Here is a 19201-nt window from a genome sequence, read left to right as displayed (position 1 = left end):
TGATTTTCCAGCCTAAGTCCTTCAGGAGAAAATATTGAATGTTGCATCTTGTCATTCTTTGATACATATGTGATATCCATGTTGTTTCCCCTTCAAATAATCTTTCATCAATGTTTTAATTAAAAAGTCAATTTATCAGTCAAAATTACAGGTTCAGTATATTAAGCCACTTTAAATCCTGCAAATTCTCCTCTAAAAGATTAGCCAAAAAGCCAAGTCTTTTCCCCCATAAACAGTTCTTAGGTTTAAGCAACAGTCCAGGTGTTTTGTTTTGTTTTTCTTTCAAACACTTTTTAATCTTATAGCTGGCTCTTCCTTTGTTCCCAGCTGTCTTCAACGTTATTTGCAATTCAAAGGAATGTTTTGTTTGTTTCTGGGCACTCTGCCAATTTCTGAATCCTTATTGTTAGTGTTCTATTCTCTGATTCACCACTAGATGCCAGCAGTTATTTCTTTTTTCAGTTTTTCTTTCAATCAAAAAGTTATTTTTGTTATATATTTTTATAATTCCATCAGAAATTTTTAGGGTATAATCTTGAGTTTTTTAGTTCCTAGATTTGTCCAGACTGAAATATTTTAAATCAAATTTTAGTATAGCTATTTCCACCTTTTATGTTAATTTGCCGCTTAAGTCTGTAGGGGAATGGGGATATAGTCCCCTCCCTTCACTTCTGAAGGTTTTCTTGCTTTGGGGATCTTTTCAAAGATTTAAATAGTAGATAGAAGAAAGAAGATCAGTATTTTCACCAATTCCAAGCACGCTGTTCACCGATGTTTAGGTTCGTGCTCTGGGACTTTGGGTGCAAGCAGCTTGGGTTAGATGCTGATCTCACACTAGCCTTTCTCCTGTCGGGTTTGGAGGGCTTTCCCTGGACCAAATGAAGCAATTGCCATCGCTTTGTGATCAACGGAGCACCCCTCCTTCAGTCACCTCTCTGTGGCAACTTCGGACACATCTAGGGTCCCCCAAGCAGGAACAAACTACTCATGGGGAGCGGAGGACCGCTCTCACATGGCCATGCGCTGCAGATGCAAAAAACCGGAGGTCCTGTGTAAAACATCTTTATCAGTATCACTCTTGTATCCTGCCAATTTTAAATCCATATCCAAAGTAATGAGATTTTTGTTTGTATCTTCTTCTACCTCTTTTTAAGCTCTTATTGTATCAGACAATCTAAAGAGAAAGTTTTGTGTTCCAAATATTTAATTATTTGTAACATTTTTGATCATTTCATTTTTTACCTTTTTAAATATCCTTGAATTCTTCCAAAGTTAAAATACTTTTCTCTATCCTGAATTAGTGGGTCTTCTTCTTTAATTATAATCTTTAGTTCTTTCTGGTTTGCTGTGATAATCAGCCTTCAAGGTTTCCTCCTATAATTTGCTCTAATCCATTTTCCCAGAATTTTTTTCCTCATACATAAACCCAGAGTCTTCATATATTTTAACAGGATTTTAAACAAGCCACAAGAATTATTCTTATAATTATTTCACAATCTTATTTCTAGTCAATCTGACCTCTTAATCCAGACATGTCAAACACAAGGCCCGGGGGCCAGATCCGGCCCGCGAAGTGGTTTCATGTGGCCCGCGAAGCCATCCTGGAAACAGTGAGGGAACGGCCCCCACTGCCTTGGCCCTGGCCCAGAGACCTTCCTTCTGCCAGAGACCCTCAGATCTGTCCCACTCCTGCCCAGGCCCCCATATGCACCCTTGATGCGAACGATGTAGAGCTGGCCATGCCCACCCAGTAGGCCATATGCACTCTAGCCACGTCCACCCAGTAGCCACGCCCACCCAGGCCATACCCACCCGGCCCCGAGGGCAACCGCAATGCTGATGCGGCCCTCAATGAAATTGAGTTTGACACCCCTGTCTTAATCTATTTAAAAACTTTCTAAAATCAATTTCTAATAACCCTGTTGCTGCTTTTTTCCAAAGGAAAAAAAGTTCCTAAAATTACATGAAACTTCTTTCATTGAGGATTGAAAGAAAATCACTCAGTGTAATAAAACTTGTTTTCTGAAACCCAGCCTCACTTTGGAAGGCTTCATATGTGGCTTGGGCAAAGCTGATTCTTCCAGCTTCCAAAGCTCTAAAAGGCTGCTCATTTGTGGTGTGTCACTGGAAACATCTTTATGAAGCACTGTGGGTGATCCCAATTCCTCACCTTAATCCAGTGTGTTCAGGCAGTCAACTCATTCAGCAATTCCTCTTTTCACCACGGTTATTGGTGAAAAGCCAATAACTTCCCAGGAAATCTCATACCTTTTTTTCAATTAAAGAACCAATTTTTTTCTTTGTATGTCAGCCATCAAAATGAAGCAACAACAGCATTAAGTGTAAAGATATCTAACTTCAGCTGTAATATTCTGTTACTGCATCTCTTACCTTTATATGGTCTTATATATCTAATGCTAACCCAGCCCCTTGAAGGGTCATCCTCAAAAAACTGTACATGGATACGCGATGCTCTTCCTCTCCCCCTAAAAAGGGATCCTTCGGTTGGGTGTGCATACACAAGGCAAGGCCACCATGGGTAGCCTTCAAGTTTGGCCCATACTAAATCACCCGGTGAAAACTCACTGAAGTCACTGCAAAAAAGAAGAAAAATAAGTGTAAATTTAACACTGGCTTGTAACTCTTTAAAGCATTTGAATGTTTTTTTCTAGGATTGCGCAGCTGCTCTCTGCCAATGCTACATGATTCTGGGAAATTACGTGGCTCCTTTAAAGATTTGTAGACCAATGTGCCTTTGCACATTCCAAAACATCTTTCAGAATTGTATCTATGCAATATCTGTAAATAAAAACATTAAATGACTTTGTTAGTTAAGGAACAGGGATTGGAATTTACAGGTCCTATTTTTGACATGGTGGCTCAATGGGTTAGGACGCTGAGCTTGTCGATCAGAAGAGTGCAGTGTAACAGAGTGAGCGCCTGTTACTCGTCCCAGGTTCTGACAACCTAGCAGTTCGAAAGCACGTAAAAATGCAAGTAGAAAAATAGGGACCACTACGGTGGGAAGGTAACAGCGTTCCGTGCACCTTTGGTGTCTAGTCATGCCGGCCACATGACCACGCAGACGTCCTCAGACAAGTGCTGGCTCTTCGGCTTTGAAATGGAGATGAGCACCGGCCTCTAGAGTTGGAAATGACTAGCACGCATGTGCGGGGGAACCTTTACTTTTACCTTTTATTTTTGATAAATGTGACTATGTTTCCTTAAAATCATTAAACTAGAACGATAGTATAATAAACTAAAGTATAATAATCTTCCAGATAGCCTGAAATTTTCCAAGATTATGACTCCAAATGAAACAATTCTGTTAAATCCTCAGCATTCATAACCTAGGAGTAAATATTCCTTTTAATTATTTTTCATATCTGGTTTTTGCTTCTTTCTATCCTTATTTTTCTCCCAATGTAGGTTTTTGCATTTAGTGCAAGGTCATGCTAATATATCCGAAAACAACATTCACCTTTTAAGGAGCTGCATCACGCTGCTAGCACAACTTTTTATCTAGTAGAACACCCAGCTCCTGCCTCTTATGTTCATTTCATTTTTCCTAACCAGTTGTCAAAGACTACATTGTTTCCTTTAAATTTTATTTCAGTTAACTACTCAAGTCTGCCTAGATCTTTTAGAATTTCCTTTCTCTTCTAAAGTGTTTGCCACTTCTCCTAGTTTGTACTGTATTATCTGTAAGTTTGGTAATTATCCTCTCAGTCTCATTATCCACTTCATTAATAAAAATGTTGAATAGCATTTTGCTCTGTGGTACTCCATAATAAAGGCATTTATGAGTATTTTCTGGGTGTGATCATTTAGGCAATTATGAATCAATCTAACAGTTTTATCATACAGCACAGACTTTATCAACAGATCAAAATGAATTTATCAAGCCTTACTGAAATATAATACTGAAGGCCTGGTACTTTAATTTCAGCTTATAAAAGAGCTCCAGTCAGAGCTACAACACAAGTGTAACTCCACAGTGAATTAGTGTTAGATAAACTGAAGCTTGCCAGCAGAAGCCAATAATGTAACCACACAAAAGCTGTGGGGAAAGGGTCCAAAGGTGAACAAAGTTTATTATTAACATACTAAAACACTACCCCTAAATAATTAGAGCAATATAGAGATCATGCTAAGATTATGGGATGGAACATGCTACATGCAATTGTACATGCAGTACATAAACCTAGGTAAAGGTAAAGGTTCCCCCGCACATGCGTAATAGTCGTTTCCAACTCTAGGGGCTGGTGCTCATCTCCGTTTCAAAGCCGAAGAGCCAGCGCTTGTCCGAGGACGTCTCTGTGGTCATGTGGCCGGCATGACTAGACGCCAAAGGCGCACGGAACGCTGTTACCTTCCCACCGTAGTGGTCCCTATTTTTCTACTTGCATTTTTACGTGCTTTCGAACTGCTAGGTTGGCAGAAGCTGGAACGAGTAACAGGCGCTCACTCTATTATGCGGCACTCAGGATTCAACTCACCAAACTGCCAACCTTCTGATCGACAAGCTCAGCGTCCTAACCCACTGAGCCACCGTGTCCCTTTTAAGTAAACCTAGGAAATGGCAAATAATCAATGAATGAAATTGTAACCTTAGGCTTCCTTGTGAAAACAGTATAAAAGCCTAATGTAAGTCTCATTCAGAGCCCTCCTTTTTTTGCTGAAATGTCAGCAGAAATGCCCCTTTGCTTCTGCACAGAAATAAAGTGTTTGAATTACACTTTCCTCGACTCTGTGAATAACTGGCCTATTGTCCCAGATAAACGAACTCAGTGTTGGCACTTGGTCATCAATAGGAATATCTAATATGTCAAAAGTGAAATTTTTATATTCAATAAAAACAACTTTATTATGCTAACATGTTTCACTTTGCCTTTTGGGGTATACTCAAGAATCAGGTAGAAACTGTGGTTGGAGGAGTTTGTACAGATTGAAAAGGGAGTTGGAAGAATGTCTGAAGGACAGTGAAGATGTACTGAAGCTAGTATATCATGCATATAAAGCAAGAATTGAGAAGACAGCAAAGCTTTACATCCTGCAATGATACCTTTAACACCATCAAACAATACCTGCTTATCCCAAGTTCACTTGGATAGGTGGATGAAAATGCCAAATCCAGTCTAAATACCTGGCTGCCTGTACAACCAACCATAAAAATGCCAAATCCAATCTGAACATTTAGCTGATTGTGCAATGAACCATAGTAATAATAATGATGATGATGTAGTAATAGTAGTAGTTGGAAGGGACCTTGGAGATCATCTAGTCCAGGGGTAGGCAACCTTGGCTCTTTTATGACTCGTGGACTTCAACTCCCAGAATTCTGGGACTTGAAATCCATGAGTCATAAAAGAGCCAAGGTTGCCTACCCCTGATCTAGTCCAACTCCCTGCTCGGGCAGGAAAGCCTATACCAGGGGTAGGCAACCTTGGCTCTTTTATGACCCATGGACTTCAACTCCATTAAAGAGCCGAGGTTGCCTATCCCTGGCCTATACCATTTCAGACAAATGGCTGTCCAGTCTCTTCTTTAAAACTTCCACTCTTGGAGCATTCACCACTTCTGGAGGCAGGTTGTTCCACTGATTAATTGTTCTAACTGTCAGGAAGTTTCTCCTTAGTTCTAGGTTGCTTCTCTCCTTGATTAGTTTCCATCCGTTGCTTCTTGTCCTGCTTTCAGGTGCTTTGGAGAATAGCCTCCCTTTTCCTTGTGGCAGCTCGAGATATTGGAACGCTGTTATGATGTCCCCCTTCATTCTTCTCATTAAACTAGACAAACCCAATTCCAGCAACCGTTCCTCATATGTTTTAGCCTCCAGACCTCTAATCTTTGTTCCTCTTCTCTGCATTCTTTCTAGAGTCTCAACATCTTTTTTACATCATGACCAAAACTGGATTCGGTATTCCAAGTGTGGCCTTACCAAGGCACTGTAAAGTGGTATTAATACTTCAAGTGATCTCGATTCTATCCCTCTGTTAATGCAGCCTACACTGTGTTGGCTTTTTTGGCAGCTGCAGCACACTGCTGGCTCATATCTAAGTGATTGTCCACTAAGACTCCGAGATCCCTCTCAGTTACTACTATTGAGCAAGGTACCACCTATACTATACCTGTACATTTGGTTTTTCTTGCCTAAATGTAGAACTTTACTTTTTTTACCACTGAACTTCACTTTGTTAGATAGCGCCCAGTGTTCCAGTTTGTTCAGATCCTCCTGTAACTTAAGCCTATCTTCTGGAGTGTTGGCTATTCCTGCCAGCTTGGTGTTGTCTGCAAATTTGTTGAGTTCCCCATCAATCCCTTCGTCCAAATCGTTGATGAAGAAGTTGAAGAGCACTGGGCCTAGAACAGAGCCCTGGGGCACCCCACTACACACTTCCCTCCATGTAGATGCAGTTCCATTGAGGACCACATGCTAAGTACGGCCGGTCAGCCAGTACGAATCCATCTGGGGGTGATGCTGTCTAACCCACATTTTTCTATCTTATCAAGCAGTAGGTTGTGATCTACTTTATCAAATACCTTACTGAAGTCCAAGTAAATTATATCCACAGCATTCCTCTGGTCTACTAATTTTGTCACTTGGCCAAAGAATGCAATAAAATTTGTCTGGCATGATCTGTTTTTGACAAACCCATGTGGGCTTTTAGTAATGACTTTGTTTGCCTCTAGGTGTTCACTGATTTGTTGTTTGATTATCTTTTCCAGAATCTTCCTAAGTATTGAGGTCAGGCTGATAGGTCTGTAGTTTCCTGGATCTATTTTCTCCCTTTTTTGAAAATGGGAACTACATCAGCTCTTTTCCAGTCCTCTGGTAGTTCCCCAGTGCTCCAGGATGTTTCAAAAATATAGTTCAGTGGTTCTGAGATTACGTCTGCCAGTTCCTTGAGAACCTTGGGGTGTAATCCATCTGGTCCTGGTGATTTGGACACGTCTAGGTTGGATAGGTGCTCACTTACCATTTTCTTGCCTATCTTAACTTGTCTTTCTAATCTATTTTTATGGTACTGTTTTTGATAGGTTGGACTGTTTTTTCCATTTGTGATAAGACAGATGCAAAAAATGAGTTAAATAGTTTTGCTTTCTCCCTGTTGCTTGTCACCTTCTTGCCATTTCCCCCCACTAATGGACCAATCATTTCCTTCACTTTTTTCTTGTTTTTTGTATGTTGAAAGCAGCTATTTTGGTTATTCTTGACTTTGTTATTCAAGTCTTAGTTCATTTTGAGCCTTAGCTTTCCTCACTTCATCTTTGCATGCTCAGACTATTTGCTGATATTCTGTTTTAGTTATGTGCCCCTCTTTCCACTTTTTATACTTTTCCTTTTTGTCTTTCAATTTATCAGAGTTCTTTATGCAGCCATGCTGGTTTCTTTTGAGAGCTCTTATTTTTCTTCTTTGTTGGTACTGTGCTAGACTGGGCTTTTATTATCTCACTTTTCAAAATTTCCCAAGCTTCTTGAGTTGTTTTCCCCTTGAGGATTCTCATCCATGTAATCCTTCCCAAGTCCTCTCTATGTTTATTGAAATTAGCTCTCTTAAAGTCCAACTCTAGTTTGACTGTGTTCTATTGCTTGTGCTTCCATGTTGAATTCCAATATTGCATGATCACTTCCCCCCAAGGTTCCTGTGGCTTCAACACCTTCTATCCTTTCATCTCTGTTTGTGAGAATTAAATCCAATATGGCTAATCCCCTAGTTCCCTTCTCTACTTTTTGGAAGACACAAAGTTGTCTACTAGGTTTGTCAGGAATCTGTTTGATCTTTCACTTGGTGCAGAGTTTGTCTCCCAGTTGATGTCAGGGTAATTAAAGTCCCCCATTACTATTGTGATGTGCTTCCTACATACCTTAGTTAGCTGACTAGCAAAAAGTTCATCTATTTCCTCTATTTGGTTGGGTGGCCTATAGTATACACATATGGAAATGTCATTTCCCCCCTTTTATATTGACCCAAATGCATTCAGGACAGTTTTCATCATTGTTGTGCTCTATTTCTGTAGAGATGTAGTTATTGCTTATATAGAGAGCAACTCCACCTCCTCTCTTATTTGGTCTGTTTCTTTTAAATAATTTAAATCCCTCTAGCTGTGTGTTCCATTTGTGGGTTTCATCCCATGTTTCCGTAATGGCAACAATATCATATCTGCCCTCATTTACCTGAATTTCTAGTTCGCCCTGTTTACTGTTTATACTCTGTGCATTGGTGTATAGACATTTGAGTCCTTTATGACTGATCCTGTGTTTACTTTCTACATAACCTGTGTGGTGCCTAGGTTCCCCTATTTTCTTACCACCTGTTTGGTTAGTGCACTTTGTGTGGCACTTGGTATTAAAAGTTTGATTTTGCTTGATAGCAAGGTTGATATTCTTGTCCACACACACATCTATGTTACATGCACTGCTAACCCTGTAATTTTTTTATTGCAGGGGACAGGGATGTTCTGTATCAATTAACTCACTGTCCCCATTTAGTGTAAATATTGCTCCAGAAAATCTGTGAGTTTATTGCCAAGTAACTCAGTCCCCTTCTTTGATGAATGCAAACCATCTCTTTTGTACATTTTTTCATTGGACCAGATACAGACATCGTGACTAATATAATCAAAGCCTTCCTCTTTACACCACTCCTTTAGCCACATATTGAATTGTGCTACACACTGGCCTTTTCCATTTTGCTCCTTATACACTGGTAAAACCTCTGAAAAAGTAAGCCTACAGCCTATCCTGCTAAGTTCCTGCCCCAAGCTCTGGAAATCATTCTGCACAGACAGTACATCTTTTTGGGAAAGATCGTTAGTGCCAAGATGTACAATAGCATCTACATCACAGTCCTTGGTGGCACTGTTGACTATTTTGAAAATATACTTCTTGTCCCTACTGGCAGTAGCACCTGGAAGACACCTGACCTCTTTCGAAACCTCTATGTCCTTTCCTAAATTTACATCCCTTATAATTGAATCACCAACCAGAAGGTGACTTCTCTTTTTGGATGCCTTTCTGTTCTTGCATGACTGATGTGTAATACCTGATTTGCACTTCTCCCTGTCAATAACAAGTTCTTCACCCTGGACCACGATCACTTGCTTATTTGACTTATCATCACAAGTACTTTTACCTATCTCTTTAATGTCCCTATTAAGGTCAGCAAGGGCACTGTATCTATGGTGCAGGTACACAGTGAAAACTTTGTCTTTATGGTTCCCAGCTCTCACCCTGCCAGTTCCCACGGTTGTCCACACTGCCCTTCTCTTGCAGGATATTTGTGGTAGAGGGGGCTGATAGTGTGGAGGCTCAATAGAGTAGAAGGGCTGAACTGGACACCTAATTTCTGCCAGAAGAGCACAGATTACAGACCCTAGATAAATAATCTGTCCTTGTAGACTAGTGATTTGTTTAGATAGGACAGTTTCCAAGTTTGAAAAGTGTACTGCGAAAGACAGCTGCAAAACAAGTGTTGCACTGAACTAAGCCAGACATTCTGAGATATAAGGAATCTCAAACACACTTGCCCTGAATGCACCACTGCTGTTTTTGATTTTTAGTTATATATTTTTCTCCTTCCACCTCCTTCTTTTTAACTCACTGTTTGTAGCACTTCCCATCAAGCTCTGGTCAGTTTAAATGCAATGGAGGTCCAATCAGCAGGTCGTAGTAGTAGTAGTAGTAGTAGTAGTAGTAAATGTGGCAACAGATATATGGCCTTAAGTCAATTTTATTTATCTTGTATAAATCTATCTAAATCAGGCATGTCAAACTTGCGACATCATGTGACGTTGCACGACATATCGGGACTTTTTCCCCATTGCCAGCAATGGGGTAGGCGCAGTTTCAGTGTGACGCATCCAGCCCACAGGCCGGCAGTTTGACATGCCTGATCTAATTTATATGCTACAAAAGCAAAATTCAAACTACCCTTTTCTCCAAAAACATATACCGTATATACTTGAGTATAAGCCGACTCGAGTATAAGCCGAGACCCCCAATTTCACCCCCAAAAACTGGAAAAAGTTATTGACTCGAGTATAAGCCGATCCGCCGTTCTGCAAGCCTGAATACACAGGAATACCCTGTGTGGCCGCGGCTCGTCGGCAGGTCTCCGTTCCTCCTGCCGACCTTTGGGGAGGTTTGGGCGCCTCCCCAAACCTCCCCAAACGTCGGCAGGTCTCCGTTCCTCCTGCCGACCTTTGGGGAGGTTTGGGCGCCTCCCCAAACCTCCCCAAACCTCGGCAGGTCTCCGTTCCTCCTGCCGACCTTTGGGGAGGTTTGGGCGCCTCCCCAAACCTCCCCAAACCTCGGCAGGTCTCCGTTCCTCCTGCCGACCTTTGGGGAGGTTTGGGCGCCTCCCCAAACCTCGGCAGGTCTCCGTTCCTCCTGCCGACCTTTGGGGAGGTTTGGGCGCCTCCCCAAACCTCCCCAAACCTCGGCAGGTCTCCGTTCCTCCTGCCGACCTTTGGGGAGGTTTGGGCGCCTCCCCAAACCTCGGCAGGTCTCTGTTCCTCCTGCCGACCTTTGGGGAGGTTTGGGCGCCTCCCCAAACGTCGGCAGGTCTCCGTTCCTCCTGCCGACCTTTGGGGAGGTTTGGGCGCCTCCCCAAACCTCCCCAAACCTCGGCAGGTCTCCGTTCCTCCTGCCGACCTTTGGGGAGGTTTGGGCGCCTCCCCAAACCTCCCCAAACCTCGGCAGGTCTCCGTTCCTCCTGCCGACCTTTGGGGAGGTTTGGGCGCCTCCCCAAACCTCGGCAGGTCTCCGTTCCTCCGCGCAGACCTGCCGACCTTTGGGGAGGTTTGGGCGCCTCCCCAAACGTCCCCAAACCTCGGCAGGTCTCCGTTCCTGTTTGGGGAGGTTTGGGCGCCTCCCCAAACCTCCCCAAACCTCGGCAGGTCTCCGTTCCTCCGCGCAGACCTGCCGACCTTTGGGGAGGTTTGGGCGCCTCCCCAAACGTCCCCAAACCTCGGCAGGTCTCCGTTCCTGTTTGGGGAGGTTTGGGCGCCTCCCCAAACCTCCCCAAACCTCGGCAGGTCTCCGTTCCTCCGCGCAGACCTGCCGACCTTTGGGGAGGTTTGGGCGCCTCCCCAAACCTCCCCAAACCTCGGCAGGTCTCCGTTCCTGTTTGGGGAGGTTTGGGCGCCTCCCCAAACCTCGGCAGGTCTCCGTTCCTCCGCGCAGACCTGCCGACCTTTGGGGAGGTTTGGGCGCCTCCCCAAACGTCCCCAAACCTCGGCAGGTCTCCGTTCCTGTTTGGGGAGGTTTGGGCGCCTCCCCAAACCTCCCCAAACCTCGGCAGGTCTCCGTTCCTCCGCGCAGACCTGCCGACCTTTGGGGAGGTTTGGGCGCCTCCCCAAACGTCCCCAAACCTCGGCAGGTCTCTGTTCCTGTTTGGGGAGGTTTGGGCGCCTCCCCAAACCTCCCCAAACCTCGGCAGGTCTCCGTTCCTCCGCGCAGACCTGCCGACCTTTGGGGAGGTTTGGGCGCCTCCCCAAACCTCCCCAAACCTCGGCAGGTCTCCGTTCCTGTTTGGGGAGGTTTGGGCGCCTCCCCAAACCTCGGCAGGTCTCCGTTCCTCCGCGCAGACCTGCCGACGTTTGGGGAGGTTTGGGGAGGCGCCCAAACCTCCCCAAAGGTCGGCAGGAAGAACGGAGACCTGCCGAGGTTTGGGGAGGTTTGGGGAGGCGCCCAAACCTCCCCAAACGTCGGCAGGTCTGCGCGGAGGAACGGAGACCTGCCGAGGTTTGGGGACGTTTGGGGAGGCGCCCAAACCTCCCCAAACAGGAACGGAGACCTGCCGAGGTTTGGGGAGGTTTGGGGAGGCGCCCAAACCTCCCCAAAGGTCGGCAGGTCTGCGCGGAGGAACGGAGACCTGCCGAGGTTTGGGGAGGTTTGGGAAGGCGCCCAAACCTCCCCAAACAGGAACGGAGACCTGCCGAGGTTTGGGGAGGTTTGGGGAGGCGCCCAAACCTCCCCAAACAGGAACGGAGACCTGCCGAGGTTTGGGGACGTTTGGGGAGGCGCCCAAACCTCCCCAAAGGTCGGCAGGTCTGCGCGGAGGAACGGAGACCTGCCGAGGTTTGGGGAGGTTTGGGGAGGCGCCCAAACCTCCCCAAACAGGAACGGAGACCTGCCGAGGTTTGGGGAGGCGCCCAAACCTCCCCAAAGGTCGGCAGGAGGAACGGAGACCTGCCGAGGTTTGGGGAGGCGCCCAAACCTCCCCAAAGGTCGGCAGGAGGAACGGAGACCTGCCGAGGTTTGGGGAGGCGCCCAAACCTCCCCAAAGGTCGGCAGGAGGAACGGAGACCTGGGGAGGTTTGGGGAGGTTTGGGGAGGCGCCCAAACCTCCCCAAAGGTCGGCAGGAGGAACGGAGACCTGCCGAGGTTTGGGGAGGCGCCCAAACCTCCCCAAAGGTCGGCAGGAGGAACGGAGACCTGCCGAGGTTTGGGGAGGCGCCCAAACCTCCCCAAAGGTCGGCAGGAGGAACGGAGACCTGCCGAGGTTTGGGGAGGTTTGGGGAGGCGCCCAAACCTCCCCAAAGGTCGGCAGGAGGAACGGAGACCTGCCGAGGTTTGGGGACGTTTGGGGAGGCGCCCAAACCTCCCCAAAGGTCGGCAGGTCTGCGCGGAGGAACGGAGACCTGCCGAGGTTTGGGGAGGCGCCCAAACCTCCCCAAACAGGAACGGAGACCTGCCGAGGTTTGGGGAGGCGCCCAAACCTCCCCAAAGGTCGGCAGGAGGAACGGAGACCTGCCGAGGTTTGGGGAGGCGCCCAAACCTCCCCAAAGGTCGGCAGGAGGAACGGAGACCTGCCGAGGTTTGGGGAGGCGCCCAAACCTCCCCAAAGGTCGGCAGGAGGAACGGAGACCTGGGGAGGTTTGGGGAGGTTTGGGGAGGCGCCCAAACCTCCCCAAAGGTCGGCAGGAGGAACGGAGACCTGCCGAGGTTTGGGGAGGCGCCCAAACCTCCCCAAAGGTCGGCAGGAGGAACGGAGACCTGCCGAGGTTTGGGGAGGCGCCCAAACCTCCCCAAAGGTCGGCAGGAGGAACGGAGACCTGCCGAGGTTTGGGGAGGTTTGGGGAGGCGCCCAAACCTCCCCAAAGGTCGGCAGGAGGAACGGAGACCTGCCGAGGTTTGGGGAGGTTTGGGGAGGCGCCCAAACCTCCCCAAACGTCGGCAGGTCTGCGCGGAGGAACGGAGACCTGCCGAGGTTTGGGGAGGCGCCCAAACCTCCCCAAACGTCGGCAAGTCTCCGTTCCTCCGCGCCCTGCCTGCCTGCTTCTTTCCGCTGCGGAAAGAAGCAGGCAGGCAAGGCGCGGAGTTTGGGGAGGTGCGCGCGCACCTCCCCAAACCTCCCCAAACTTCGGCAGGTCTCGGACGGCGGTGGCTTGGGAGAGGTGCGGGCGATCCCGGAAGCACCAAAGCCTCGGCCGCGCACAAGTCCTCGGTAAGTTTTTTTTGTTGACTGGAGTATAAGCCGAAGTGGAATTTTTCAGCCCAAAAAGTGGGCTGAAAAATTCGGCTTATACTCAAGTATATACGGTAACTGATGTCAACATAGTATGTCTTTCATAGTACCTAAATATTCATACAAGCCATTAATCCTATAATTCTAGAAATACAGAATCCATTTTTGCTCTCTATTTTCCTCTTCTCTTGCTTTCTCAGATGGCAACCTTGTAACTAAAATATTCAATTACCCAATGGTGAAGCTGTCTGCTCTCACACTGGTAACCATTCAAAACAGACAATAAAAATGCTAAGGAGGAAACAAAAACATCAGAATATATTCTTTCCACAGCCTAAACCTAGATGAGCAGCGATTGATGCTCAACAATCAAGTGGAAAACAATACCTTAAACAAGGAAGTACCAAGGACAAAATCACAATCCCCACTGATACTGGCAAAACAAGTTACTTTATATAAACAGGGAGCAAACCCCATACTCGCTCTCCTAATTATTTGGGTAATGAAATGTCTGCAAACAACCAAGCTCAGAAAATACCAAGGATTCCAGAGCTTCATATTAATTGTGAGAGATATTTGTGTGCATTTTTATTTACAGTGATTATTAATAAACAGACCAAACCAGGTGAACTTTCAGAAAATGCTTTTAGTAAATAAGGTCTCTCTGAAATTTAATTTGTGGATTTATTTTATAAATATTAATTTATAATTTTTCACAGAATCTGTTTAACTTGAAAGGTTGAAGAAAAATAAATACAATAAAGCCTATGTATCAAATGGCCTTAGTTGCACTACAGATAGTAATGAGATACAAAAGCCCAGGGTGTTTTTGTGCAGAAAAATTCTTGCACAAAAAGAATGAAGCTGAAAGTGCATCTGATGTCTCTCGGTTACCAATAAATAAATCTTGAAGCATCCAATGAAGTTGCTGATTGAGACAAAAAAAGAATTCCTACACAACTGGAGAGCTTTTAATAAATTCATGTGTACTAAAAAATACTTGAGCATTCTTCTGTGGACTTGAACAGAGTATGATTTTATGATGTAATGTACTAAAACAGCTTATATTTCACAGTTTATATTTCTTTTAACAGTTTGGAGCAGTACCATCAGTATGCAGTTCAGTATGCAACCAGATAAAACTTCAGACGCTTATCTATGAGGCTAACTCCTGTTTTATTATATACAAGCTGATGTCATTAAAAATACCTCCTATTTTCAAAGTTCCTTCTGAAAACTATAATGACCATCAACATTTTAGAAACTATTTTAAAAAACGGGGGGGGGGGGGGGAGGTGAGACACCATCTGACTAGCTAAAACACAGAAAAAAGTACCAAAGGAGGCAGAATAGTAAAATAAACAAGCAATTATGGAAATAAGGTCAGCAAAGTGCAAAGTAAATAAAAGAGTAAAGGACCTCCAACTCCTTGACATGCACTGCAGTGCTCCTTAGAAAAAGTGTCATAGCCAGGAAGGAACCAAGGACCTTCGGGATCTCAACCCTACTTCATCCAATACCTTGCATGCGTATTCATTCGGCAGAGACTATGGTATTCCCTAATTTTCTTATTCAAAATGTGACTCAGCTGCTAAGCATCTGAATTTTGATCATGTGACCATGGGGGTGCTGAAATGGTCATAAGTGTGAAAAATTGTCCTAAGTCACTTTTTTCAGTATTACTGTAACTTTGAATGATCACTAAATGAACGAAGTCAACGGACTACCTATATAATAGCTTGGTCCTATGTGGGAATGGATAGGTAAAGCATACTGCTTACCTAAAAGAAAATTATTTAGTGTGATTTATATTGAATTTTATTTCATTGTCCATTCTTTATTCATTCCTGTGGCAGAAATAAAGGAATCAATTTTTTGTGTGCCACTGATTACTTCAAATGCTTCAAATCACAGTTGCAGAGGACAAGCTTGCTGTCAGAACCCTGTCTTTCTATGGGAATAGGGCTTCTTGTTCTTTTTCGGGTTCTGCCATTCTTCTGGGGGGAAGGGGGAAGCTTGGGGTAGCTGCAGTGTATTTCCCTTGCTTTTTCCTTGCTCTATCTATCCTCTTTGATGTTTCTTTCTTTCTCTTTTCCCCTACTACATTCCACCCTCCCAGGTCTATTATCTTCTTGCACAGCAAACCCAAAGTATGAGATTCTATTTCTGATCATCATAAGCAGTTGATTCAGAATTAACTGGTTTCTCTTACAGAGTCCACGTTACTCTATAAACCCCTCCAGATGCATAATTTTTAGAATTTATTCAAATTATCTTAATATCCAATCATAGTCTCATATTTCTGGCAACAAAATTATTTTGCAAGAGAGTAAAATATGTAAAATTATTTATATTTTTAAAATCTGCATTACAGGAAGTCTATTTTTAAAAAGCTGATTTTTTAGCCATCTAGAAGAGATCTATCTGTTTTGCCTCTTCAACCAAGTCACTTATATATTTAAGAAAAAGAGGCAGATACCCCTTGACTGATTAAAGTAGTAAAGTATAACAAACTATCAAACAAGCACTGAAGCTGTCCAGAAATAGAACTGCCAATACTTGTTGGTGACTATAGAGTGAATTTCTAGAGATGATATTTCCATGTAAAGAGCAAGGAAGGATTGAGAAAGAAAAAGATTACTATCCTCCATATCTAGTTTCTCTAGTCTTTAGATAAATAGGAAACTCAAGGCCCAGGTTTCTGGAATCATTTATTTACAACAGGTCACATCTTTGAACATCTTGAATTATTGTTCTGAAACTTAGGTAATCAACCAAATAACTAAAAAACAGCATCTTGCCTTTGAATACAAAGAAATTTTTGCTGGGACACAAACTATAAAGTACAAAAGTATATAATTCTGCTCATATATGTGTGTGTGTGTGTGTGTGTGTGTATACACACACACACACACACATATGTATATGTATATGTTAAATGTTTGTTAAGTATTTAGAATGCACTTGCTTAAGTCCCAAACACGGGACAAATCTTATTTCCTGTTTCAGCCTGGCCCTAGCCCAAGGCCATCTACAGGCAGTAGCCACTGCAGTGGCAGCTGAAATTTTTTGGCTTGATAACTTCCAGTGTTGGAGCATTCACAAAAAGCCAAAAAATTTACATGTATATATATATATTCTAAAAAAAGAGAACCATTTTTTTCATTTTATAGCAAATAGCTTTCAAATAACATTCAATGAATTCTAAACTTCCCATTCCCGTTAACTCAATGCTAGACAGATTATGACTTGAAAAACATTAATCAGGCAAATTATACTAGTCATGCAACATATTTGGCAGTGGTTTCTACTGCTTCTGCCTAGAGCCAGTGACTTGCCTGAAGTTATCCAACTAGTTTTGTTCTTAAACTAGAACTCATATACTCATAACGTATCTGATTTCTAGTCCATTGCATATAAGCACAACATCAAATTGGCTTAGACTAGATCAGGAAATTAAAAATGCAGAATGAAAAGTGGATAAACATACCACAGAAAAAAAAGGAACTGACAATAACATTTTAGCCAGTTTTTCCCTATACTTCCATTTTACAAAATCTTTTTATTTTTCCATGTATGCTACCACTACCCACTTTCTTATACCTGTATATTAGTTTCCAGTAGCTCACTTTATATCACACTTTTCCAATAAACTTAACTTAAAAACTTACAAGATGACTATTTTAAAAAATAGTAAACTGTACAGTAGTATCACTTATCTCAAAAACTACACTGACACTTGTCCCAAAGATGTTTTTTCAAGAAGCAACTGGACTTTGTTTTTCTTCGAAGGCATTTCGCTTCTCTTCCAAGAAGCTTCTTCAGCTCTTAAAAAAAGCACCTTTGGGACAACCATGACCTGGATGACTGAGAAACTCCATAGACATTTAGCTATACATTTGACACTTGTTTTATTACCAGTCTGTCTTTTATTCTAATGAAATGCACACGATCGGTATGCACACAAATAACGCCAGGTCAACCAATTCATTCATTGCTGAATTCTCCCCTTAGGTAAGCAGTGCGCTTTATCTACCCCAGGGGTCTTCAAACTTGGCCCTTTTATGACTTGTGGACTTCAACTCCCAGAATTCCTCAGCCAGCTTTGCTGGCTGAGGAATTCTGGGAGTTGAAGTCCACAAGTCATAAAAGGGCCAAGTTTGAAGACCCCTGATCTACCCATTCCGGCATACGGCCAAGCTATATTGCCACGATGCCCTCCAGCCACGAAGAAATGGCTCTTGCAAGTTAAGTGTCAACGAGGGCCTAGCAAGAGCAGCTGCCGATAAAAGCCCCTCCCCCGCCCCAAAACTCTATTGTGCGCTCCCTCGAGACGGAAGCTGCTTAAGGCCTAGATGAGAAAGCCCGGGAAAAGCGGGCCTGGCAGAAGAACTCGGCTGCCTTTCCCCTGGCGCTGGACCACGGCTCACCAATCCACCGGCAGAGCTGGCGTCCTGCTCTGGCTGCTACTAGAGGCACTGGCCGAAACCTGAGGGCGGCCCTCGGCGTCGCTTGTGGGGCTGCCGCTGCCGCCGTCATTATTCTTCTCCGCAGGCTTTGAGAAAAACGTTAGGAGGCTGCTCTGGCGGGACATGGCGGCGGCTGGGGGAAAAAAAAAAACGAGGAGCCGCAGCCGAGAAGACGAGGCGAGCAGTTTTACGCCTCCCCTCCTCCGTCACGCTGGCTGAGCAACGCGCGAAATCTGCGACTCCGCCCAGTCAGCTCCGAGGGACCGTCCCAGCCCAGTTCCGGGCTAAGAAAGAACCCGCCTTTCGCCCTATTTGGAAGGAAGCTCAGCGCCGTGGCTGCAGCCCGAGCGAGCGGGAAGCCCTCCCAGTGGCGGTTTCTCGCCCAAAGAGTCTTCTCTAGCTGGGCGGGAATGGAAGGATTCTTTTAGAAACCGGGAGCCGAGAAGAATGAGTCCTTCCGGGTTAGGAATAATTAGCTTAATCGGGAGTACTGTTCTCTAATATGTCTTCTCGTTGGATTGGTCTACGATTCTCATAATCTGCCTTCCCGGCCTGCGTGGGCCAGAATGGCGAGCGTTGTAAGGCATTTCACCCAGTAGCAGGAAAGCAGTGCAACGGCGAAATGCATTTCGGACCGTTATTGTTACCGCAGGAATGAAACAGTATAGGAGTTCTTTTCTCAAGCAGCGAGGTGGGAAAGGAGCTCTTCTGGTGCCAGTCTCTGGTCTTAATTTTTTGATAGCATGCTTTATTAGTTTTTATTGATTTTTTTTAAAATACAATTCAACAGTGCTTATTCAACAAACGTGTTGTCTTGAGTTTATCATTCACTAAATTCCTAATCCCTAATTCGATTCTCCAACCATTGGTAAAATAAGTCCCACATTTGAAAATATTCTGTTTCTTCTTTTTCTTTCAACCTCAAAGTAAGTCTGTCCATTTCCGCACCGTCTAGTATTTTTTTAATTATTTCTTCCTCTCGTGGTATTTCTTCATTTTTTCCGGTATTGTGTGAATGTAATTCTTAACGTGCAAAAATCAAATACACACTTTGTTAAGTTTTTCTAGCATTATGCCTAATAAAAAGAGTTCAGTTTTAAAATCTGTATGTTTCTCCATCATCTTTTCTAGCCAAGTATGTATTTTTGTCCAATATCTTTGCTTTAACACGTGTCCACCACATATGATAAAAAGTACCTGGTTTATGATTACATTTCCAGCATTTATCTGCCATATTTTTAAACATTTTTGCTAATCTTG

The 19201-nt window shown here is 44.2% G+C and overlaps 1 protein-coding gene across 4 annotated transcripts in view; it reads right to left on the bottom strand.

Moving 5' to 3' along the window:
- Positions 1-18127, bottom strand: part of MSH6 (mutS homolog 6) — a 39120-nt gene extending 20993 nt beyond the window's left edge. For all 4 annotated transcript variants that reach the window (XR_014028331.1, XR_014028332.1, XR_014028333.1 and 1 more), the window contains exons 1-2: positions 17903-18127; positions 2392-2594 (exon numbers count right to left, since the gene is read on the bottom strand). Coding sequence is in view for 1 of the 4 variants with exons in the window: in XM_081342528.1 (XP_081198654.1) it covers positions 2392-2594; positions 17903-18066 (367 nt within the window). In the remaining 3 variants the exon portion in view is untranslated. The remainder of the gene's footprint in view (positions 1-2391; positions 2595-17902) is intronic.
- Between the last annotated feature and the right edge of the window lie 1074 nt (positions 18128-19201).

This window comes from Vipera berus (assembly GCF_964194415.1).
Source record: "Vipera berus genome assembly, chromosome: 1".
In the NCBI taxonomy this organism is placed as follows: domain Eukaryota; kingdom Metazoa; phylum Chordata; class Lepidosauria; order Squamata; family Viperidae; genus Vipera; species Vipera berus.
Note: the sequence above shows the minus strand (reverse complement) of the source record. Positions and strands in the feature narration are given on the sequence as shown.